This window comes from Phyllopteryx taeniolatus, chromosome 1, assembly GCF_024500385.1.
Source record: "Phyllopteryx taeniolatus isolate TA_2022b chromosome 1, UOR_Ptae_1.2, whole genome shotgun sequence".
NCBI classification, from domain to species: domain Eukaryota; kingdom Metazoa; phylum Chordata; class Actinopteri; order Syngnathiformes; family Syngnathidae; genus Phyllopteryx; species Phyllopteryx taeniolatus.
This window is the reverse complement of record NC_084502.1, coordinates 26,218,039-26,243,038: the sequence shown is the minus strand read 5'-3', so window position 1 is coordinate 26,243,038 and position 25,000 is coordinate 26,218,039. Positions and strand designations below refer to the sequence as shown.

Here is a 25,000-nt window from a genome sequence, read left to right as displayed (position 1 = left end):
ATGAGGTCACCGGTGAGCCGAACCAAAGACAGCAGAATGTGTTTGAGAGACGATGCCAAAGACAACGACTGGCAGCTCAGTGTTCCCAAGTGAGCTGCTTGGATTGCACTGATGTAGCTCTCTGATGGAATGACATCGTTGGCAAATGCATTTCGCTGAAAGGGAAAGCAAACAAAATATTAGGGATGGGCGAGTACCTATCACGCCGATACTGGCCGTATTTCAAGATATCAGGTAATCGTGAAGGCTGCCGATACCAGCCACAGATACTTAAAGGGAAGGGAAAAAAATGTGCTATCGAGCAAGTCCTCCTCGCCAGTAGTTGGTGCTATACTGCGGCGGTTTGATACATTGGTGAATCGTCAAGTGGGTCAGAGAGAAAGAAAGGTCTTTTTTCACAAGTAACAGTCGCTGTGTTAATTGAATTTTTTTTTAACAAACAAAAGATGACTGACTAAACATTATGCACATTGTGTAACAAACAACATGACCAATGTGCTTCAATATTTTATCAGGCTACCAAAAATTAAACAAAAAAAAACACTGGCCAACACAAGCGTTTGATATTATAGAAATATACTTAGTTATACAGCATTATATCTTCAGATCTGTCTACATCTTTTAACATGTAAGCACTTTAAGTTAGAACTGAAAAGAAAATTAAAATTAAAACCAAAAATGATGACAGTCTTTGCTCAAAGCCCAATATAGTCAGTAAAATGCATCTTGAGTAATTAGTATCACATCATTGTTCTGATTACATACCCACGACCCGATGTTGGGGAATTCATTGGTATGGATGCTGTTCCATGTCTCACATATTGTCTGTACAGCTGGTGGTAAGTTCTGCATAACATTCTGCCCTGTAAGCGTTCGGTTAAAAGGTTAGTGTGGAAATCAAAAAGTATAATTGACTGCACTGTTGAATATATCTGCACTAAATAATACAGCTACTTACCCAGCAAGTTGGCCTTGCAGCGGGTGGAGCCAATGGACAGCACAGCAGCATAACCTTGGAGCTTGGCATCTGACAGCTTATTTTCCCCTTCCTCTGGGATGTTTATTAGTAGATAAGACCTGAGACAAATCAAAGCTTTCAAGTTATAATCTATCATATAGGTTTAACTGTGTAAAGTTAACATGGATGAATTGCATGGATTAGATAGATGGTTATTGAAATCATAGGTTAGCACATCCAATTCTTGATGTACTAACAAAGATAAAACAAAGAAAGAACAACTAGTGCAAAAGGTTTAGGCTGGTATTGCAATTGATCACTCCTAATTGTAGCTGGTTAAAATTACAAGCATTCCCCAAAGGACACTCAACTCACTTTGTAAAGGTTGTGTAAACATCTACAAGCTGCAGTGTGGCAGACAACAAGTTCTTTGTGATCTCTGATGACTTTTGAGTATCTGCCTCAGTGGCAACCTTGGACAAATGTTCATCTAGGGACACTTGCACTTTGGAAATCACTGCATCCAATGTATAGATGGCTTGTAGTGAGGGTAGTTGATCGAGTGGAACGATGACATTTGGGTCGACACTGGAGAAGGTTGAAATCTGTTGTGTAACAGCAAAATAAAAAAAATAAAAAAGGACCATAATCAATGTGTTCATTCTCTGTGATAAGATTGTGAACATTACCTGTCTGGCAATGTACTCCTCTGCTAGCTCCACATCATATTTAACGGTGCTGCACTTAGCAGCTGTGATTTCAACCAAAGAGGCTGCTTGGTCTGCTTTCATTCCCTGCTTCACCAAGTGTTCCTGTCAGTGAGGACATGTACATAGTCATAAATCAAATCCAGACCAAAAGAGAAATTAAATAAAGAATGGAAAAAAAAAAAAAACAACACAACTCAATCTTTGAATCGTAATATAACTTGACAGTAGTTTTAAAATCAACAAACCTTAATCCAATGCACATAAGTAGACACTCTGAGACGTGATGACCATCGTAGAGTATGCAGGATATCGCTCTCACTGGGATCCCCGCATCCAGACTTGAGCTGCTCTATGAAAGCTTTTGAAGGTGGTAAAGCCCCCAAGATCCTCCACAGTACTAAAAAGAAGTACTGAAGAGAACAGGCCTCCTGTATAAAGTGATTAATAGGAGTTTATTCAAACCATTGAGAAAGCATTTTCATTATTCTGTCTGCCCTTGTTTTTATACACAATTTAACAATCAATTTAGGGAAAATGTTCTTGTTTTCTTGTACATTTTTAATTACAACAACCCAAATTTTGAATTATCTAGGGTAGGCTTTACACCATCAGGATTTTTGGGGCTAATCACCGAGTTTAAACCGATAACCGATTCGATCACCTGCAAGGGCCTTCTCATTTTTTGTTGTTGTATTAAAGAACAAAAAAACAACAACAGTACAATACATTAGCATACCTTACTTGCATCACGTGACGCACAGAGGCAACAACGCGACAGCAAAACAGATCTATGACAAGTGCTACCTAACACCATCGATTGTGGTTTCCCTTTTCTTAGGAGCCAGTCTGACTGTTTTGTCCTCGTTTGGCAAACGTTTTGTCCCCCGACATCACGCCTACTTCCATGTTATTTCATAAACATTGCGCTCGCCTGCGGATCGCATCTGTGATTGGCTGAATGTAAGTAGGTGGATCTTCTGCCTAGCGAGGACAGCTATTTTGACGGGATTACGGCTACATTAACAATTCGTCTTAAAGAGATGCTACAATTCAATAACATACAAAATGTAGATAGCATTTTTTGATGAAAATAAAATGATTTTCAGCCTTTTTTAACCGCATTAATGGATGGTCAAGGATGCGGAGGCAGAACTTCTGCCTGCAAGGGTAAAAGTTTTCGCTCACAAGACACGCGACTGTTCTAAAAACCTACACAACGGCAGTGCAGAACATCTCTGCAGTAAACGAGATTGAGTCTGCACTAATGCCTTAATTCGCAGATCCGATCAATGACTGCAAATTATGACATTACAGCCAATGACAAAATTTGCATATAATGCAAAATTTCAGTCAATCCTGTAAAGTCTGACATAGGTATATGAATTGCATGCTAGTAACATGCGGATTTTCACGCAAGATTAAATAAGGAGTTTGTGAGCAACTTTGTGCTTCCATTCTGTAAGCATTTGCTCTCACCATTGGAGAAATGGGCTTGTTCTCCTGTCTTCTTGCTGTGTCAAACTGAGAGCCTGCTGCCAGGAGTGAGATCAGCCAAGCATAAAGTTCATCATATTTCACTGCTCCATTGAACAGTTTTGGAAACGCCTATCAAAAAGAAATAATATGCACACTGAAAGGCTTTGTCACATTTCCTTGAGAACAACACAAGAACAACGGCCTCACCTTGGTGTCTAGTCTGCTGATATCATCTTCAGATGCCTCAGGGGATAAAACGCAGTAGAATTTGGGCTGAGCATTTGAATCTAGAAAAAGGGCAAAAACATATCATAATATTGTCAGATTATTGTGGAGCACCATTTTTAAAATGAAATCCAAATAGGCTGCAAGACCTTTGCTGCTTATTTATACAACTAGCTCACATTTGTGTTTTACCCGAATCCTATTCTTGGACTATGTAGCTTGTGATGGAAATGATTTTGGCTCCTGCACTTACTGGTTGGACAGTGCTTGGCCCAGTTCTCCTCCACCTCCTTAAAGCCATAGTAAAGCGGAAGACTGTTGCGCTTGCCGACATCCTGGAGAGAACTTGGCCCGGTTGATGGAGGGGTGAGGAGATTGTACTGCACCTAGAAATGAGTATCATTGGGAAAAGCTAAATATCTCCCATTATGGCTCAAATATTCAAATAAACTGGTACAAGAAAAACAAAACGATAACCATAGACATATACCTTGGTTAATTAGTCATCACTAAGAAAAGCTAACACTATCACTATACCAGGTATTCAGAGATAAATACAGGATCTACCTGTTCAAAAAGGTACAAGGGGGCCTTTGAGTAGTGGCGCAGCAGGTAGTCAAAAACCAGTAGCAGGCGAGCCAGGTTGAGGGGCACAGCCTTCAATTGGCTATCTTTGCTCAGTGCCACTTCACTGATTGCCTGGGTGACCAAAGTAAGGACTGTCCATCTGCCACGTTCCGACAGGTTGTGGAAAAGTAGTAGCATGAGTTGAAGGTGTTCAACATTAAGGTCATCCTCTCCGTGAATAGCTCCCTGAATGATGTGCTGCTTCAGTGTTCCCAAAAATCTATGAGAGAGATAAAGCGAGTGATCAAACTGACATAAGTCACTGTTGCTACATTGGGGTTTCAATGGCTCTTGCTGTTTTGTAGTGATGAGTTTGAGGTTGGGCTTAAAACCCTCCGAAAACATAACAGTAACAATACCTTTCCCAGACTTTCATACACTCAGGCACATCCGGCTGTCCTTGCATGCTGGCTTTGTGCTGCCAGATGAGGAGGAGCCTGGACAGAACTGAAAGTGACTGAGGGTGAATGTATAAAGGCCAGGGACCCTCTGAAAAGGGCGCAACACCAAGTTGCTGAAGAAGGGTGTTCTAAGAAAAAAAAAAGAAACACAGTGGTAAGACTTCATATGCGCTGAAATAAGTTGTGTTCCAAAACAAAGTATGTGTCACTGTACAGGTAGATAATACATTAGAATATGGCAGAAAAGTTCATTTATTTCAGTATTCATACATTATATACAGTCCCTTCCAAAGGTATTTGAATAGCAAGGTCAATTCCTTTGTTTTTGTTGTATCCTGAAGACATTTGGGTCTCAGATGAAAAGATGAATATGAGACAAAAGTTCAGAATTCTAGCTTTTATTTCATGGTATTTACATCTAGATGTGTTAAACAACTCGGGACAGAGCGCCTTTTTTTTTTTTTACCCACCCACTTTTCAAGTGAGAAAAAGTATTGGAAAATGTGACTGATGAGTGTTTCCAGTTGCTGAGGTGTTGCCTTTTAGATTGATTGCTTAAACATTAGATAGTGCTTGTTTTTGGCTTTGGGTTTCACCTGTGAACATAGCATTTTCTGTTAAGCAAACATGAAGACCAGAGCGCTGTCTATGGGAGAAAAGCAAACCATTTTGAAGCTGAGAGAAGAGGGAAAAACAATTAGAGCTAGTGCACAAACATTGGGCATAGCCAATACAACAATTTGGAATGTCCTGAAAAAGAAACTACTGGTGTAATGGCAACAGACATCGAACAGGTCGGCCAAGGGTATCAACAGCAGTTGATGACAGAAACATTGTGAGAGCTGTGAAGAAACACCCAAAGACAACAGTCAGTGACATCACTGCCAAGCTCCACAGGGCAGGGGTGAAGGTATCACAATCCACTGACTTCGAGAGAAGAAATATACAGTTCATACCACAAGATGCAAACCACTCATCAGCAAAGAGAATCAGAAAGCCTGATTGGATTTTGCAAAGAAGTACAGAGATGAGCCACATAGGTTTAGGAACAAAGTTTTATGGACTGATGAGACCAAGATTAATCTCTGCCAAAGTGATGGAAAATCCAAAGTATGGAGAAATAAAGGATCTGCTTATAATCCAAAACACATGCTCATCTGTGAAGCACGTTCGAGGTAAAGTAATGGCTTGGGCTTGCATGGCTGCTTCTGAACGGGCTCACGAGACTTTATTGATGATGCAACTCATGATGGGAGCAGCAGAATTAATTCTGAAGTCTACAAAACCATTTTGTCTGGCAATTTACAGAAAAATGCATCGAAACTAATCGGGACACTCTTCATCATGCAACAAGACAATGACCCAAAACACACCGCCAACACAAAAAAGATCCAGAATAGATTATGAATACCCACTTAAAGGCGAGGTAAAACGTGTGGCACTTGTAGGTTGTGTTGCTTTCACTCCTTTGTCCAGTTTAAAGTTCAAGTCTGGAAACTATGCCTTTTGACCAGTCAAAAGTTTTAGAACATGCCAATTTATTTATTTATTTATTTTTAATTAAAAGTCAAGTAGTTTAAGTCCAACAAATAGCTTGAAATGGTACAAACTAAGGTAAGTGGTAGCTTCCAGACGGTGAAAACAAAAACTAAAAAACTGAAATGAATAGCCACACAGTTTGGGAACTTCAACAACTGAGTTGAAAATTACCTTCTGAGGAATATTTGATTTCCATTTTCAAGATAATGCCACAAGTGTGTTCAGCTGTTATATCTGCCCACAGTGGCTACTTAAATGAGTCAACAGTTTAGAATACATTTTTGTTTGTGGATTGATTTAATGATTTCTTTTGTAACTTGAATAATTTATCTGTTCTGGAAAAATATGGGTGGCCATGCAGAATGGTAGATCTGTATGCCCTTTGTGCTGGAACAGTTGTGCTGTGCAGCAGGGGAGTTTGAAATACTCCAACATTTATTGAAAATGGAGCCGGACAGAAAGGGGTTTTAGGGGACAGACCGGACACGGACCTAGGGGTGCGAACCACAGCAGAACAATAGTTAGTCTAGATATTTGACCACAAGTAACGTTACAACGGTCAAAAAAACATGTCCTTATTTGTGGGTGGGGGGGGGGCACACCCGGTGAGGACTAATAACAACAAAATGTGGGTGTTCTAAAACGTTTGACCGCTAATGAATTTATTTATTGTTTTTTTTTTTTTTTAATCCTAAAATATTTCACTCTGAGTGTGTGTGCACCTCTATCAGTGTCACTTTTTGGATTGAACTATTGACACTCCTAATTTATTGCCTGTATATTGTACTTTATAGTGTGGGTAGAAAAATGTTTGAAAATAATTTCAGGCTTGTACTCGATCTTACCTGCAGGGATGGGGATGGCAGATCTGATGTTACCAGGGTGTGGTTGAAGTGATACAGAGCTAAAGAAAAGGCTTCATCTGAGGACCCTGAGGGGAAATAAATATTGTCGAGCAAACAGACCAATAAGAGGAATTTTCGTTCAGAGCAGCATTTTTTAACCATACCTTTTACATCTTTGTCCACATCTTTGATGATGGTGGCTAATGTTGCCATGTGTTGCTCTGTTAGAGATACACTTAGGTAGTTGCGGATAAAGTTGTTCCTGGACTTAAGCATGGAGGTGGTGATGAAGTTCAAAATGCTAGAGGCTAAACTGAGGAACTGGAGGGACAAATAAAAAGTAAATATTTAATAAGATTAACTTGGGCTGTGCAGGTCAACCTTTGTGCATTTAAAAAATAAATAAATAAAAAAATCTCACAAGCTCTGGATCTTTGCGACCCGCCAAAATGTTTCCATTCTCGCTTGGGTTCTGCTTGCTGGGGCTCTTCAGTCTGGGAGAGGTCTCCAGGGGAGGGGGGGGTGGAGGCGGTGGGGGGGCTACTTTGTCTTTGGTGGGTGAAATAGTCTCTTCGAACCAAAGTCCGAGGATGGGTTCACTGTCATCGTCTGCAATGGAAAACACGTGTCTATGACCATTTTGTGTAGAGGGAAGTTTCCCCAATACTTCACAGGTATTTATGGAGTGGTGGTAGAGTCAAACTTTAAACTATCTCGTTTCACCTACAATACTGCAAGTGGTGGACAAGAAAATGTAAAAAGTGAACATTTATCGGTGAATATCCACTTAAAGGGGAGGTAAAACGAAATGGGCCTGAAGAGAAAAATTTTGCCATCAACCTTTCAGTCATACACTTTTGGTAAAAATGGGTAATAAAGGAAAGCGGTCATGATTCATGTGGTGTCTTTTCCCAGCTTTGTTAACTTGAGCCCACAATGATTCACTTACACAAAGTTTATATATTTTTATAGAATTAAAAATTGCCAATTCAATCGTGCCTTAATTCATGGATTATTAAATATATAGATATATATATATATATACTGTATTATATATATGTTTGATTAATTATTTCCATTTATGAATAACTTTTTTTTTTTTTTTTTTTTTTTATCTAGTTTTTATCTAAGATGTGAATGACAATCAGCACACACGCAACATCTTTTTCAGGTCGAGGATTTTTACACTAATGCACCAAAGAAAGGGGCAACCGAATGCAACACCTATGCAAGGCTAAAACTCAGTTAATGAGCTATTAGTAGCAGCATGTCTGTGGCACTGTAAATGACAGAACATTTGCAGGTACTCATCAATGGCAATGTTACAGGTGGCCAGATAGACATATGACTGCATGCTTAGGCGTGTTGGTTTTGAAAGCATTTTTATCTTGTTAACATGCATTAGGACAATGTAACACGTCTCGGTGTAAAAGACGCAAGTGAGACCAACACTGCCACCGTTCACTTCTTTCAAACATGATAAAATATATGTGATACTGCTCTCCAAAAGATACAGCAACAGCATAAACTGTTAAACTATTGTATTTTCTGCAGAGTGTATATAAATATAAAATATAAAGACTACCAAAGAAGCCAGCAAGCTCTCATATTTAACCACTGGATACACAGTGACCCTAGCGAGATTACAAAGACAGAAGTCACACAGTAAACTCTGCTATGGACTAAAACCAATTACTTGGCTGAATATATGGATTTTTAACAGAGTAAATTCTGACAAGTTACATTTTCATTGCCCATGTGGATGCAAAAAGTACATATTTGTCTGACAATTTGTTGGGCGATCATGGTCGGGAAAGCATAACATTTTAGTGAGTAAATGAATAGACGCAGGATTTCTTGTCTAAACTTTCTGTGACTAGGCATATGCAGGAAGTGGGTTTCTCTAAAGATGTAGAATTTCGTAACTGATAATCCAAAATCAAGATGCCCAGATTCAATGCAAAAGTTGGGGTCTCTTTGATCAACATACTAGCATGGTGATGAGACTGGACCCCAATCCATGTAAAATGGAATGACCCACCCCACACACAGACTCGGTTTTCCAAATATTTTTTCTATCCTGACTTTGGAGGGCAGCATGGTGAACGACTGGTTAGCACATCCGCGAGGTCATGGGTTCAAACCTGGCATTCCTGTGTGGAATTTGCATGTTCTCCACTTGCCTGCGTGGGTTTTCTCTGGGCACTTCAGTTTTCTCCCACTTTCCAAAAACATGCATGGTAGGTAATCGATGACTAAATTGTCCGTAGTTGTGAATCTGAGGGTGAATGTTTGTTTATGTGCGCCCTGCGATTGGCTAACTACCAGTTCAGGGTGCACGCTGCCTTTCACCCAAAGTCAGCTGGGATAGGCTCGAGCACACCCACAACCCGAGTGAGGATAAGCAGTTCAGAGAATGGATGGATTGATGACTCTGGAACGCATTGAATTGTAAATTGAATAGTAGAGATAACGCTGTGCATTTTAAAAGGCCTCAAAGGACTCTGGATGTGGACTACCGGACCTCTTACTTTCAAGCTTTAAGTGCAATAACACAGAAAGACAAAAAGGTTCTAGCTAATTACACACTCGTAGCTTTAAGTAGATATTCACAGTTGCATGCAACATAGAGTAAGTATAACTTGTCAGATGTCAGTGAGACGCAGCATAGTATACTTAAGCGCACAGTAGAAGCACAAGTTGAATTCGTCATGTTCAAGAATAATACCACTGATTTGAAGTGGGTTCTACGTTATTTTTGTATCGTCAATATTTTAGACATGTATGACCCATAATGCAGTGTGCATTTAAAACAAATATCATGACCAAAAAATGAAGAGAACTTGCCAAAATTACCACACATTTTTATGCTTGCAAAAGAAAATAAAAAAATATATATAACATTAATACAATGCTTACGCAGTCTTTACTGTCCGGCAAAAAGAACGGCTGCTGAAGCTTTGTAGGACTTACCTTAAACGGCATTACAAAAGTGACCATACAGAGAAAAGGCAGAAAAAGAAGGTATGAAAGCACAGATTCGTTTCCATCAGGCACCCAGTGCGGTTACAAACCATGTTCTGAGGACCCACATAATTAGACCACTGGTATTATCCTTTGAAGCACATTGAACCACAGATGAATCTCTTTGACAAAAAAATGTTAATGAAATTCGGCCAATTATAACAAAAGGCACCCTTCACACAACTGACATTTTGCCAAAGTTCCTTCCTCTGTGGCTCTTAGCTAATGTAGCTGTAGATCATAGCCTACATAGTGAGACATACAATAACAAAATGAGTGTAGGACAGTGAAGTGTACACCAAGTCTTTTGACCCGAGGACAGAAAACTGCTGACCTGAGACACAAGCTGCACTTGTCTTCTCCTGTCTTCTCTCTGCCGAGATAGTAGACACTGTCAACTGCACTATCATATAGGGTGACTGGACAAAAATGTTAGACATTTTTGTGAGTGTGCGGCATGTGTTTATTCTTCTCACTGCTCTCCACAGATAGCCGTGGCTCACAGATTATTTTCAAAAAGCTGCACACACTGACAATAGCACAAAGACCAAACCCAGCCAAGGCTTTCCTTTTTGCACCTGCCTACAAGCTTTGGCCTACACGCCCCAATTCTGAGGGGATACTTTAGAGGCATTACACCGAACTTTTAAGATATTGACTAGCTGGTTTGTACAATGTTATAGCAATTCCCACGTTAGATGAGGCAGCTGTGACTATCTGTATTAGAACTTTAAATCCCCATGTCCATTTACAATTCAGGATTGTGAAAGCACTACATTAAGTAGTCTAACCCTTAACTCTTAATAGTTCTGAAAGCTAATGCACTACATTCATTCAGCAGTTATCTACAGTTGCAAGTGCCAGCTACTGCTCTACATCTGTCATAAAATATGTGGCAGTGATTTGAGTTAATATATAAAAATGTTAATACCCTTGTTTCTATTTAAGTAATCTCATTCAATTTATTCAACTATAATACAAAAAAATGTTTGAGTTGAGGTGTGTGTCAAAGGTGTAATCTTGTATTGTTTTGCAAACCTGATATGGTATCTGGTGGATGTTGTGCTGAAGCTTACCGAGGTGCTCAGCACAATTTACCTTGGCTGCTGTCCTCTTCAGTGCTGCTGAAGTCATCCTCATAGTAGGTGTTAGAATCAGTGGAAGCACTGGCATCACTGCTGACTGAGCCTTTTCTCTGGCGCTGGAGAACACAAGCCTAATGGAAGCAAAAGGGAATAAACCTAAAAAAAATCAGTCATACTGGGACGACGGGCATCCCAGACTAGACTTTACGCCGATCCGATCGGTGTTATCGGTATCGGCCGATAATTAGCATTTTATGCTGATCGACTGATCGGCTTTCATGTCATAAGTCGCCGATCCGATCAATCCACTCAAGACATTTAACTCTGCGTCTTCGTCACGTATGAATGCAAAAGCTAGTTTATTTTTAGCCTTGTCACGTGTCTTGTAGCGCAGTACTGTATAACTATCTGACTGCCAAAAAAGTTTTTTCAATCTTGTCGGTGAAAAAACACGTCGGTGTGGGACTATTTTGCGGTGTCTCAGACAAACAACATGTAAGTTATTTGCAGTCTGTGCACAACTGAAGTATGTCGTGGGGAACGTCCTCAAAATGCTTCAACACAACAAATTTGATCGAGCACCTGAAGAATGTACACGAGGATCATGCCGCGTTCAAGCAGCGCAGTGTGGGAGAAAAAAAATAATAAAATAAAGTCAAATGGACTCGAACTCTGGACAACACCCCCATCCATATAGCTGGGACAGTGAGAAAAGTTAGAGTAAGATTTGTCCTAAATTTATGTCAGCGGCCAATACTTGAATGCCCCCTAGAGGTCATTGGTGTTTTAACTTTTGTCTAAAATGCTAGAGAATAATTTGAACTGGGACGGCCAGGACACCCGCAACCCTTGTGAGGATAAACTGTACAGAAAATGGATGGATGGATACAGTATACAGTACAAAAGTATATACAATAAATGAACAAGTCATGTAAATAGACATTGCTCCGTCTTGTGATCGCATCAGTGATCGGTCCCAAAAATCCTGATCGTGTAAGGCCTATCTCAGACAGCTCAAAGGTTTTATTCATGACTGATCCTTTCACTTCACTTTTGACCTCCATCATCTCTCTATTTGGGAAAGCACCTCTCTTTAAGCCACAATGACATTTTTAGGAGTTAGGGAGTGACAGTCATCATTGATAGTACCTTTTTGTAGGCAGTGGAGAGAAGGGTGAAGAGAAGGTTGGTCAGCGGTACAGAGTCGGTGAGCCTTTGGACCCTCTGGATGGAAGTGCTCTGCGCCATGATGTTGAGCTCAGCAGGTGGACCATCACTCGCCCAAGCCTGCAGGGAAAGAGAGGGATGGGTCATGAATTGGTGATTACCTTGAATGTTCATGACAAAAGCACCAGTGTATTGTGACAAGAAATCAACTTACTCTGTGCAGGGCCTCAACTTGCAAATCCTGGAAAAGTGATGTTAAAAGCTTGATGGCGTGGTTGGCCAAGATCACGGACAAAACTCCAAATCCTTGGTGTCTTAAAAAAGATAAGAATAACTAGTACACAATTTAGGATAAGGATTTCAAGGACAATGTAGTTGATTGTGTGTGGCCACTATTGAGATTCTATACTAATGAGGAACCAATCATCTTTTTCTATTGTCTGTAGATATTTGAACTTAAGGATGAAATTCTACCAAATTATTTTTTTATAAAAATCAGTAGACATTAACAATGCTAAAATAAATGTAATAATTCCTATGTTCCATCACCTTTTTTCAAATAAAACGCTGCATAAAAGCACAGACAAAAACTAAATTGCAACATAAATATTTATAATCACATATCTAGTCATTTACCCTTTGGCAGGACCCAATTTCGGTGACCCGGCGCCATCCTTAGTGCGAGCAGCAATATCTCGGACACGCAAGGCAGCCAAGGGATCTTTCTCTTTGCCTTTATCTGCCAGGGCCGTGGGGCTCAGGTTAAGAATCAGGTATAGGCTGTTTAAAAGGCACCACGCGCCAAGCAGCTGGAAGTTCTGATAATGCTACAGAACACAACACCAAACCATTAAGTATAATGCAACATACAACTGAAATTCATATATAAACATAACTGTTATAGTGTTATTAAGTGGCCTGGTGCTAACCTCTCCGCCAGCTCGGCGAGAATTGCTGATGGCTTGCCCAATCATTTCATAGATCTCCAACTGTTGCAAACACATTACACATCAGTCAAATTATACACTTCACAAGAATTCTTCCCTGTAGCAAAATATAACTTGTTACTAACAAATAAGGGGCAAAAATATTGTAGTAATAAAACTCACACATTTCTGGACTATTGTCGCAGCGTCATTTTCATAGTCCTCCTCTTTAGTCCCAGTGGAGGCAGAGCGAAGTTGCAAGCCACTTCCTACCTGTAGAATGGCCATGCAGGTGGCGACGCTCACACCTAAAACCAGAAAAGGTTTTTTTTTTTTCCCCCCCTGCTTACATGTTTTACATTTTACTTTGTCACATGCACGCATCATCAAGAGGGCAGGATTACTTCTGGCATTGAACGCATATGCAATGTGTTAGTTTGTTTGGTTGTTACTAGACTTTACACCGATTTTATCAGCCTGATCGGTATCGGCCGATAATTACCATTTTATGCTGATCGGCTTTAATGTCAGAATTCGCTGATACGATCAATGCTCCGCAAGACATTGACTCCGCGTCGCCATCGTGCACAGTATATTTGAATCCAAACGCTAGTTTATTTTTAGCCTTGTCGCGTGTCTTTTGACGTAGTACTGTAAATATCTGACAGCCAATAAAGTTATTTTTAAAAAATAAATAAATAAATAACATGTCAGCGGTGTGGAACAGACTACACGTCTGAGACAGACAACACGTAATGCCCGGATCAGACTACAAGACAAATTTGCTTTTTCGCGATTGCACTATGTCAGACTACTGCAATAAAATCTTGTATTCCGATACCACCGCACCCCGTTTTTTACAATCATTGGGCTTTATAACAAATTGAACACTTGTTCAAAAGTTGTAGTCGTATAAAGAATATTTGGCTTATTCCTAGTCAGCGGATCTAAGCTCATAAATGCACAGCCATGAACCTAACGTATTGTATAATGTAAGGGCCAGCTGTGGCCCATGGTTAGGATCATTGCCTGCCACCGTGGGGGACCTAGGTTCAAGACCCCGACTGGACCATCTGCCAACACGGACTCACGGCTGTGGTGTCCTTGAGCAAGACACTGATACTCCGAAATGCTCCCCGGGCGCTTCAGCTGCCCCAGTGTGTTCCACTAACGTGTATGTGTTCACTGTGATGGGTTAAATGCAGATAACAAATTTCGTGTACATGCATCCATGTTCATGACAATAAAAGATGATACTTCTTATGTCACAAAATGCTAAATCCTTAAGTGACAATGCACAAAGGCTGTTAATGCTTTTATGTTTAAATGTGAATTTAAGAAAAACTGCTGATTATATAAAAAAGGAAACCAATTAGTCGTATACTATTAAGTGAAAAGTCTTATTTTCTGTTTTGTATTCATAATTGCTTTTTAACCAAGCAAAAATATAGTTAATCCAAATGATTGATAGAATTTTCAGTAGGATACTCGAGAGGACTAAAATATTTCTTAGCTGCAGCCCCTAAATTCAACTCCCCCATTATGTTGTTGTTTTCATTGTTTCATAAATTCCTTGCTTCAGGTCCCTGTGCGATTAAGCTGCAAAAGATTGCTCATCAAAATTAGAAAGTTGTTCCTCAAATGAAAAAATTATTGGCAAAACTGCTTGTCAAACAAAAAAAAATTCGAGCCTTGTTTACATATAACATTTGTATAAATAGAGACATTTATCAAATTTTTGCAATTTTAGCTTCAAACAACATCATGTAATAAAACCATAGTTACTGGTTACAGTGCCAAAAAATGTAACAAATAAACAAATATAACCCAAGCAAACTTAAAATGCTGTTTTTAAATGGTGATTTCATTTATCAAGGAAAAAAAAGCTATTCAGTTACCTGGCGCTGTGTGAAAAAGTAATTACCCTTGTTAAATCATGACTGAATTGTGGCTAATCACAACTCTTGGTTAATTTTCACTGATTACTACACCCAAGCCTGATTACCCCCAGATCTGTTCAATCAAGAAATCACAAACAGAATCTGTCCCAACAAAATCAAGTCTGACAAAAGATCTAAAAAAAAAAAAAAGCTGCAACAAAATGACACAATCCAAACAAATTCAAGAACAGTCAAGAAAGTAATTGCCATCTATCAGTCTAGAAAGGGTTACAAAGCCATTTCTAAAGCTTTAGGATTCCAGCGAACCAAAGGCAGAGCCATTAGCCTCAAATGGAAAAATTATGGAACGGTGGTGAACCTAACCAGGAGTGGCCGGCCTAAAAATTTACCCCAAGAGAAGAGCAATGACTCATCCAGGAGGCCACAAAGGAACTCAGGACAACTTATTATGACGCAACAATAAGGAAGAGACTCGGCAAAAATGGCATTCATGGCAGAGTTCCAAGGTGAAAACCACTGCTAACCAAAAAGAACATGAAGGCTCGTCTTCTTCTTCTTTTCCTTTCGGCTTGTCCCGTTAGGGATCGCCACAGCGCGTCATCCTTTTCCATGTAAGCCTATCTCCTGCATCCTCCTCTCGAACACCAACTGCCCTCATGTCTTCCCTCACGACGTCCATCAACCTTCTCTTTGGTCTTCCTCTAGCTCTCTTGCCTGGAAGCTCCATCCTCATCATCCTTCTACGAATAGACTCACTATTTCTCCTCTGGACGTGTCCAAACCATCGAAGTCTGCTCTCTCTAACTTTGTCTCCAAAACATCGAACCTTGGCTGTCCCTCTGATGAGCTCATTTCTAATTTTATCCAACCTGGTCACTCCGAGCGCGAACCTCAACATCTTCATTTCTGCCACCTCCAGCTCTGCTTCCTGTTGTCTCTTCAGTGCCACTGTCTCTAATCCGTACATCATGGCTGGGCTCACCACTGTTTTAGAAACTTTGCCCTTCATCCCAACAGAGACTCTCTGTCACATAACACACCTGTCACCTTCCTCCACCCGTTCCAACCTGCTTGGACCCGTTTCTTCACTTCCTGACCACACTCACCATTGCTCTGGACGGTTGACCGCAAGTATCTAAAGTCCTCCACCCTTGCTATCTCTTCTCCCTGTAGCCTCACTCTTCCCCCACCACCCCTCTCATTCATGCACATATATTCTGTCTTAATTCGGCTAATCTTCATTCCTCTTCTTTCCAGTGCACGCCTCCATCTTTCTAACTGTTCCTCTAGCTACTCCCTGCTTTCACTGCAGATCACAATGTCATCTGCAAACATCATGGTCCACGAGGATTCCAGTCTAACCTCATCTGTCAGCCTATCCATCACCACTGCAAAAAGGAAGGGGGTTTTCCTACATTCCTCAGGAATCTTCTCACACACTAGAATTCTATTGAACAAGCTGGTAAAAAACTCCACAGCCACCTCTCCTAGATGCTTCCATACCTCCACAGGAATGTCATCAGGACCAACTGCCTTTCCATTTTTCATCCTCTTTAATGCCTTTTTAACTTCCCCCTTACTAATCATTGCCACTTCCTGGTCCCCCACACTTGCCACTTCTACACTTCCTTCTCTCTCATTTTCCTCATTCATCAACTCCTCGAAGTATTCTTTCCATCTAGCTAGCACACTGCTGCCACCAGTCAACATATTTCCATCTCTATCCTTAATCACCCTAACCTGCTGCACATCCTTCCCAAGTTCCTTTCCTGGATCCCGTACATACCCATCACTTCTTCATCACCCCTATTACCTTCACCAACATGTCCATTACAATCTGCACCAATTACGACTCTCTCTCTCTGTCTGGGACGCTCAGAACTACTTCGTCTAGCTCCTTCCATAATTTCTCTTTCACCTCTTGGTCACATCCTACCTGTGGGGCATAGCCACTAATCACATTACACATAACACCCTCAATTTCAAGTTTCAGCCTCATCACTCGATCAGATACTCTTTTCACCTCCAAGACATTCTTAGCCAACTCTTTTAAAATAACCCCGACTCCATTTCTCTTCCCATCTACACCATGGTAAAATAATTTAAACCCTGCCCCTAAACTTCTAGCCTTACTGCCTTTCCACCTGGTCTCCTGGACACACAATATATCAACCTTTCTCCTAATCATCATGTCAACCAACTCCCGAGATTTTCCTGTCATAGTCCCAACATTCAAAGTCCCCACATTCAGTTCTAGGCTCTCTGCTTACCTCTTCTCTTTCTGCCAAAAAACCCGCTTTCCACCTCTTCTTCTTCTTTGACTTCGACCCACAGTAGCTGAATTTCCAACGGCGCCCTACAGGTTGACGGCGCCGGTGGCGGACGTTGTTAACCCGGGCCATGACCGATCCGGTATGGAATTCTTTGGATGAAAGCTCATATTTGTTTGGCAAAGATTTAAGCCGGATGCCCTTCCTGACGCAACCTTCTGCATTTATCCGGGCTTGGGACCGGCTTACAGTTTGCACTGACTTGTGCCCCCCATAGGGCTGCATTGAAGGCTCGTCTTACTTTTGCAAAACTTTTGGGAGAACATTATATGGACTGACGAGATCAAAGTTGAGCTTTTTGGAGGTTGTGTGTCTCGTCACATCTAGCGCAAATGTAGCACCAGCACAGGGCAAGGTAACTGAATAGTTTTATTTCCTTAATAAATGAAATCACCATTTAAAACTGCATTTTAAGTCCACTTGGGTTATATTTGTCTGATATTTATATTTTGATGACCTTAAACATCAAAGTGGGTAAACTATACAAACAATTTAAGAAGGGAGCAAATACTTTTTCAGGGGACTTTATGCTTGTTAGCAGTTTCCGGTAGTCACATAATTGTCACATATAGCGAATGAAATGATTGTGACACATCACATAAATCTTCCATCCCTGCATGCATGCACGCATTTTTAACTCTCTCATCCTCTTTTCTCAGTTTTACAGGTCAGGCAAGGCGATCACAGCAAAATATTGAAAGCACGTCGGGCCAAAAGTTTCCAACATGACGATAAATCACTGCTTCTATAACGTATAAATGGGCACCATGTTTTGGTAATGTTCAGCGCAAATGACTGCAATTGCCTTCCCACAGGCTCCTTTCAAAGAATGTGAAAATGATTCCACTCATGTCTGTTCAGTCGTTAAATATAGCAATCAAATTGCTTCTTGGCTACACTTACCGCTATAGTAACCTAGCTCCTCTCTGTTCGCAACCCTGTTGTTAGTGTAGCAGTGCAAGCCATCTAGCAATGATGGATAAATATGGAATTTAATTCAAATTTGATTAGGGTCCATACTATTAAACAGGTCATCAAACATTCAGGTTGAAACCCTGGGAAAAAATATCCTACGCCATTTATGGGTGTGCATGAAAGTTATTTTTAAGTGCTGTTGGGATTATGAGGGGGTCCTTGGAAAGATTTATCCACTGTAAGGGGTCCCAGGACCCCAAAACGTTTGTGAACCCCTCCTTTAAAATACTTTTTAGAAATCTCAGATCAATAATACAAATCAATAACTCAAAGAATGATCATCTTACCAGCATAGAGACAACTCAAAGCCAGGACAGTCATGTCCAGTAATCTGCCTGGTGTCAGTGGCTCCAGTACAGGCAGAGAGAGCGTGTCCAAAGCCATGGTTACATCAATCACCAGTGAATGAAATCTGGGTAAGTTGAAACATGTTCATTATTCACAGACAAAAACTGACACAGGCACTGCCCATACAGAGTACCGTATTTTCACGACCATAAGGCACACTTAAAAGTGTTACATTTTCTCCAAAATGGACAGGGGCGTCTTATAATGTGGCGCCCCTTGTGTGTGCACCGAGTTCCAAAATCTGTAAATGTTGTTGTGTGACTTTGATGAGCGCTCCGCTTGACTGACTGGGAGCATTTCCTGCCGGCACGCTGCTTATATAGAGGAGAGGCGGACGTGACTCAGGACAGCGTGCGGACATTAAAGGGGGAAGGATGCGCGTGAAAGAGGACGCTAAAGGCATGCCCCCAGTAGGTATATAGCGCCAGTATGTGCACAACATCCGTTTGGCTAAGGACCCCCGAAAATGGCACCTACGAAGAGACACGCTTACGAAGCACAGTTTAAACTCCAAGCTGTCAGTTACGCGGAGGAACATGGGAATCGAGCAGCTGCGAGAGAATTCAAGATCAACGAATCCATGGTTCGTAAGTGGAGGAAGCAGGAAAACGAGCTTCGCCAAGTCAAGAAGACGTAGCTGAATTTCCGCGCAAAGAAGGCGAGGTGGCCCGAGTTGGAAGACCAACTCGAGCAATGGATTAATGATCAAAGAACAGCCAGGAGAAGCATCATTTATGGATGAGGATTGATCAAAAAATAACGTGAGTACATAGTTAAATACTTCAATAAAGTACAGCCGAACTCAGTTTTGCTCCCGCTGACTTTTTAAAAACATATACTAGCATGCATGCTAGCATACGTTTTAAGCTAGCGTATGTTTTACCATGCCTGCGCCCAATAATACACCTTATGTATGTGATAAATGCAGAAATAGACCCCGTAGCTGAGACTGCGCCTATTAATACGGTGCGCCTTGTGGTCGCGAAAATACGGTAAATGCTAAAAAAATATGCACAACCATAACATACCCATTGCGGACAGCTGTGGCATCAGCTACTGTGGCAGGCATGATGAAGAAAGAGTTTGCTGATACGGCATCTTGGAAACGGTTAATGTAACGTAGAAAGTAGGGCAGGTTGAGACACACTCGCAGCAACTTCTCAGACCCACCTGAGAAGACAAAGAGGAATCTCTTTCACAGTTTGCCCAAAATTGGCATACCAGAAGGCCCTTTCACAAAGTTTCCACAAAACTGTCTCATCAGAGAGACAACAGTCGAGCTTGCATTTATTAGCCTACTGCAATTGCCTTCCACACAAAAATGTGGGCGAATTGAGTCTCTAGTGTCAAACTTTATACTTTCCACTATTCCTTTTAACTCAGTCGTAGTTACACCTGTAATGCTTCTACTACTACCCTGGAAGTTGGGAAATTTGCCAGTCTAGTTGAACCCCCAATATCTCTCTACTTAATTATTCATCTTCCGTACAGCTTATCCTGGCAAGGGTTGCCGGAGTGCTGGAGCCTATCCCAGCCGACTTTGGGCGAGCGGCGGGGTACACCCTGAACTGGTCGCCAGCAAATCGCAGGGCACATATAAGCAAACAACCATTCGCACTCACATTCACACCTACGGGCAATTTAGAGTATTTAATTAACCTACCACGCATGTTTTTGGGATGTGGGAGGATGCCGGAGTACCCGGAGAAAACCTACGTAGGCATGGGGAGAACATGCAAACTCCCCACAGGCGAGGCCAGATTTAAACCCAGGTCCTCAGAACTGTGAGGCAGAAGTGCTAACCAGCCAACCACCATGACGCCTTTACTTAATTACATTATGAAATTAAATATTAAAATGTGTCTAGTAAGGAGGGAATACATTACATCTGCATGTTTTTATGAGGAACTTTGTCCTCAAAATCTATACATTAAACCACATCCTTTCATGGGTAGATATTGGGCTTTACATGATCAGGATTTTTGGGGCCAATCAGCAAGTTTAAAAAAACGATAACCGATCACCGATCTGATCACAAGATGGAGCAATGTATCTAAATGACTTGTTCATTTACTGTAGATACTTGTGTACTGTATACGAAGTATCTTCAAAAATATTCTCTATTCAGGTCATGTATTGTAATCAGTCAGGTCAAACCAACATTACAACATGACGGAAATAATGGGTGCTAACTTCTGTAATTAAATTACTTTATTGTAATTAAATTACTTCACACACACCGAAACTTTAAGAGCATGAGTCGACATAACGCCGGCATGTTTACGTTCAACCGTTAGCGCTAGCACTAGCTTTCTAGGCTACATAACGTTTTGTTGCCTGCTGCCGTATCGTATTAAAAGTACATGAACATAACTCAAGCAATCCTTGAATTAAAGTTCTCTCCCGAACACCGGTGACCACCAGCACACGTTTTTCCCCATTTTGTTCTTATAATACAGATGATGCGATCCATTGTTGTTGTCGTCACCATGGTAACGAGTGTATCCGGTCGCGTTTGAGTTGACTAGGTAAAGCCCAGGGATCGTAAAAGACAGGATGTGGTGTATCGGAATGCAAGATTTTATTGCAGTACTCTGACATAGCGCAATCGTGAAAGACCGAATTTGTCTTGTCGTCTGATCCCGGCATTACGTGTTGTCTGTCTCAGACGTGTTGTCTGTCCCACACCGCCATGTTTTTTTTAAAATAACTATTGGTGGTCAGATATTTACAGAGCTACATCAGAAGACATGCGACAAGGCTAAAAATAAACTAGCTTTTGGATTCAAATATACTGTACACGATAGCGACACGGAATAAATCTCTTTTGCGGACATTAAAGCCGATAAGCATAAAATGCTAATTATCGGCCGATACCGATCAAGCCAATCATATCGGTGTAAAGTCTAGTAGATATTCTTCCAATTATGTTCCCATTAAATTTTGAAGAGAATCCTCCTGATACAGAATATATATACACTATTAATATGTTCCTGCGTATTCCATTTGAAATTAATTGTTTGTGCGTGTGCAAGGTCTCGGAAATGTTCTACTCACCCAGTTCTTGTAAACTTGACACATTCTGAGAGACAAACGCATTCTTCATTTTGGCTTGAACAGCTTGGTCAGATGTCTGGTCATCACAATCGCTCTCTGCCTATAAAGAGACACTCATAAGAATTACAACAAAAAATGTATGGTCGTAGATCACGGACATCCTCAAATTGTTTATGATACATTAAAGAGTATATTTAGCATAACTTACCTGTATGTGTGCTGAAGGGGCCAAAATGGTGCTCAGGTCGGGGTTAAAAACCGAAGTCAGCTGATTAAAGAAATTCATCTGTACTTCTTTGTGCCTCAGTTCTGGGTTCACAGCACTGGGCGCCTCCTTCTGATCCTCTACTGTTAAAACAAAAGTACAATTAATTTTAAAATTGTAATTTACAACATCGTCCCATGGGATTATTGGGACCGTTTTATAGATGCATAGCAACATTACCCACAATACAAAAATGACTTGTGATGCACCAAAATCAAAATTCTCGGCTCAAACAGAAATCGGGGAATCCAAGGCCGAATACCGAAAACTAAAAGACTTTATGCCAATTATCAGCAAAATTGCATTTATGGCTATGACCGTGTACTAACCTCACTAAAATCCTATCACAATATTTGTTCTCATCAGTCGATATCGATATAGAGTGGAACCTAGATTTAATGGCCTGATAAGGGGGAGGGGCCGGCCGTTAAATCCGACTGTCCGTTAAATTTAAACACTTTCTTCGTGGCCAAAATCACCTACACAGTACAAAATGATTGTTTAGTACTTTTATCGTGGCCTAAAACACACAGTACAGTACAACATTATTGAAAATAAATATTTAAAAGTTTTAAAGTTTATCCAAACTTCGCTCACTGGTCCAGCATGGGAGAGATGATAAGTTCCAACTGGACACTATTTTATGTCTATTGAATCCGAAGTCCATTTAATCGAGGTTCCACTAGTTTGGCAATGTGGGGTCATTTTGGTTTTGCAAAGTCTCACAAGAAACAATCGTTAACCACGGCTGCAGCAGGTGCGTCTCACTGCTAAAATGCTGTGTGCGTGGGTGTACTTACGCCACATGATTGGTTCAGTGTAGATCAACTCGCATTATTATTGGCTTATTGTATTGTCTGTCATAACATGGACAAATGCAGTTTATCGAAGTCTATTGGTCACGTCTCAAATGTTTACCAAGGAAGAGTTGCAGGTATGTGCCAAAAAATTTGAATATCAAGGGAAAGTCCATTTACTTCAATAACATATTAAAAAAATAATAATAATTATTAGTTCACCACACACAAAGTGAAATATTTCAAGCCTTTATTTGTTTCAAATTTGATGATCATGGCAGAAAGAAAAAAATAAACAAATCCAGTATTTCACAAAATTTGAATATTTTCTTTGACCAACAAAAATGGATCTTAAACAGAAATATTGGCCTTCTGAAAAGTGTATTAGAGTAATACGCCTTCAGTACTTTGTTGGGCCTCCTTTTGCAATAATTACAGCATCAAAGCGGCGTGGCAGGGAGGTGATCAGCCTTTGGCACAGTTCAGTTCAGCTGTGCCCCTTAAACTTGGCATCGTTTGGCCTTCACAAGTGCATCATTGTTATTTAAGTCAGTGCACCCTAAAAAAACAAATAAAAAATAGCAACAAAAGTTACTTTTATTGAAAAATAGCAGTGAATGTTCTCTCCACTCCCACAGGCCAAATTGGACCCCTTGACGGGCCGGCTCTGGCCCGCAGGCCGTATGTTAGACACCACTGAACTCGTAAATTTTCAATGGGGTTATAATCAGGTGAATTTCCTGGCCAATCAAGTACTGTTATTCCATGGCTATGAAACCAGGTATTGGTCGTTTTGGCTTTGTGAGCAGGTGCCAAATCCTGCTGGAAAATCAAATAATTGTCTCCAAAAAGCTTGTCAGCAGCGGCAAGCATGAAGTGCTCGGAAATCTTCTGGTAGACAGCTGCGTTGATTGTGGGCTTGATAAAAGACAATGGACCCACACCAGCAAATGACATGGCTCCCCAAACCATTACTGACTGTGGAAACTTCACACTGGACTTTAAGCAGCTTGACCTTTGTGCTTCTCCAGTTTTCCTCCAGACTCTGGCACCTTGACTTCCAAATGAAATGCAAAATTTACTTCAATCTGAAACGAGGACTTGGGACCACTGCGCAACAGACCAGTACTTTTTCTCCTTAGCCCAGCACAGACGCTTCTGACGTTGTTTTTGGTTCAGGAGTGGCTTGACTCATGGAATCCTACAGCTGTAGCCCATGTCATGCAAACATCTGTATGTGGTGGTTCTTGATGCACTGACACCAGCCTCCACTCCTTATGAAGTTCCCCCAGATTTCTGAATCGCCGTTCCTTGACAATTCTCTCAAGACTGCGGTCATCCTGTTCACTTGTGCACCGTTTCCAGCCACATTTTTCCCCTCCTCTTAACAGCCCCTTAATCTACTTTGATACAGCGCTCTGTGAGCATCCAGCTTGTTTTGGAAATTCTTCTTGAGACATTTTCTTCTTATGAAGGGCGTCAATGATGGTTTTCTGCACAACCATGAAGTCAGCAGTTTTCCCCATGATTCTGAAACCTACTAAGCCAGAATGAGACCATTTAAAGGCTGAGGAAAACTTCTGCAGGTGTTTTGCGATAATTAGCTGACAAGATTGGGACACAGGGAGTCTACGATGTTGGACTTTGTCATGATATTCTAATTTCGTAAAATACTGGCCTTTGTTTATTTTTTTGTCTTTCTGCCATAATCATCAAAACTGAAAAAAATTAAAGGCTTGAAATATTTCACTTTGTGTGTGGTGAACTAATATAACACACAAGCTTCACTTTTTTAAACAAATTATTGAAATAAATGGACTTTCCCCTTGATATTCACATTTTTTGGCACGAAATCCATATATGCACTCCACACAGGTGAGGCCGGATTTGAACCCGGGTTCTCAGAACGGTGAGGCGAATGTGCTAACCATTATCTACCGTGTCATATTCAGTAAAGTAATAATACCAGTCTTACCATCGGAAAGCGTTTTAACAGTTTGAGGCAGCTTGGCAGACTTCATCATTGCAGTGAAAGTAATAATTTCTGTGCGGTCCAGTCTGCTACTGCCAGTGCAAAGTCCTTTTATTAGAAGAATAAGGTGTTTCTGCAAAAAAAAAATGTATAGCACCATTTGATTTAAAGGCAGGGTTGAACACAGTAGAAAACAATCCAAATACAACTCAAATAATCTCAAAGTGACAGTAAACAGCTTTTAATGGTAAAATCGAATTACAACCTCGAAAGGGGCTGATCTCACCTGTGACACTGCACATGCTTCATCTGGGTTCTCCAGGCGTAGCAAAGAGAATTCAATCAGAACTTTGCATGCCGCAGCAACTGAGA

General features: G+C 40.8%; 1 protein-coding gene across 6 annotated transcripts in view; it reads right to left on the bottom strand.

Moving 5' to 3' along the window:
* Positions 1–25,000, bottom strand: part of ubr4 (ubiquitin protein ligase E3 component n-recognin 4) — an 81,776-nt gene that overhangs the window by 50,599 nt on the left and 6,177 nt on the right. For 3 of the 6 annotated variants that reach the window (XM_061783825.1, XM_061783835.1, XM_061783852.1), the window contains exons 3-29: positions 24,915–25,000; positions 24,632–24,761; positions 21,803–21,942; positions 21,595–21,694; positions 19,566–19,707; positions 18,477–18,601; positions 13,167–13,291; positions 12,987–13,046; positions 12,694–12,884; positions 12,272–12,371; positions 12,040–12,177; positions 10,904–11,021; positions 10,140–10,178; positions 7,203–7,390; positions 6,946–7,102; positions 6,782–6,867; positions 4,356–4,525; positions 3,937–4,216; positions 3,623–3,755; positions 3,352–3,431; positions 3,145–3,273; positions 1,914–2,096; positions 1,648–1,770; positions 1,334–1,563; positions 959–1,077; positions 766–863; positions 1–155 (exon numbers count right to left, since the gene is read on the bottom strand). The exon at positions 1–155 is cut by the window's left edge and continues 3 nt beyond it; the exon at positions 24,915–25,000 is cut by the window's right edge and continues 18 nt beyond it. In XM_061783825.1, the coding sequence (XP_061639809.1) occupies positions 1–155; positions 766–863; positions 959–1,077; positions 1,334–1,563; positions 1,648–1,770; positions 1,914–2,096; positions 3,145–3,273; positions 3,352–3,431; positions 3,623–3,755; positions 3,937–4,216; positions 4,356–4,525; positions 6,782–6,867; positions 6,946–7,102; positions 7,203–7,390; positions 10,140–10,178; positions 10,904–11,021; positions 12,040–12,177; positions 12,272–12,371; positions 12,694–12,884; positions 12,987–13,046; positions 13,167–13,291; positions 18,477–18,601; positions 19,566–19,707; positions 21,595–21,694; positions 21,803–21,942; positions 24,632–24,761; positions 24,915–25,000 (3,625 nt within the window). The remainder of the gene's footprint in view (positions 156–765; positions 864–958; positions 1,078–1,333; positions 1,564–1,647; positions 1,771–1,913; positions 2,097–3,144; positions 3,274–3,351; positions 3,432–3,622; positions 3,756–3,936; positions 4,217–4,355; positions 4,526–6,781; positions 6,868–6,945; positions 7,103–7,202; positions 7,391–10,139; positions 10,179–10,903; positions 11,022–12,039; positions 12,178–12,271; positions 12,372–12,693; positions 12,885–12,986; positions 13,047–13,166; positions 13,292–18,476; positions 18,602–19,565; positions 19,708–21,594; positions 21,695–21,802; positions 21,943–24,631; positions 24,762–24,914) is intronic. The other 3 variants (XM_061783844.1, XM_061783863.1, XM_061783873.1) reach the window with 1 other exon arrangement.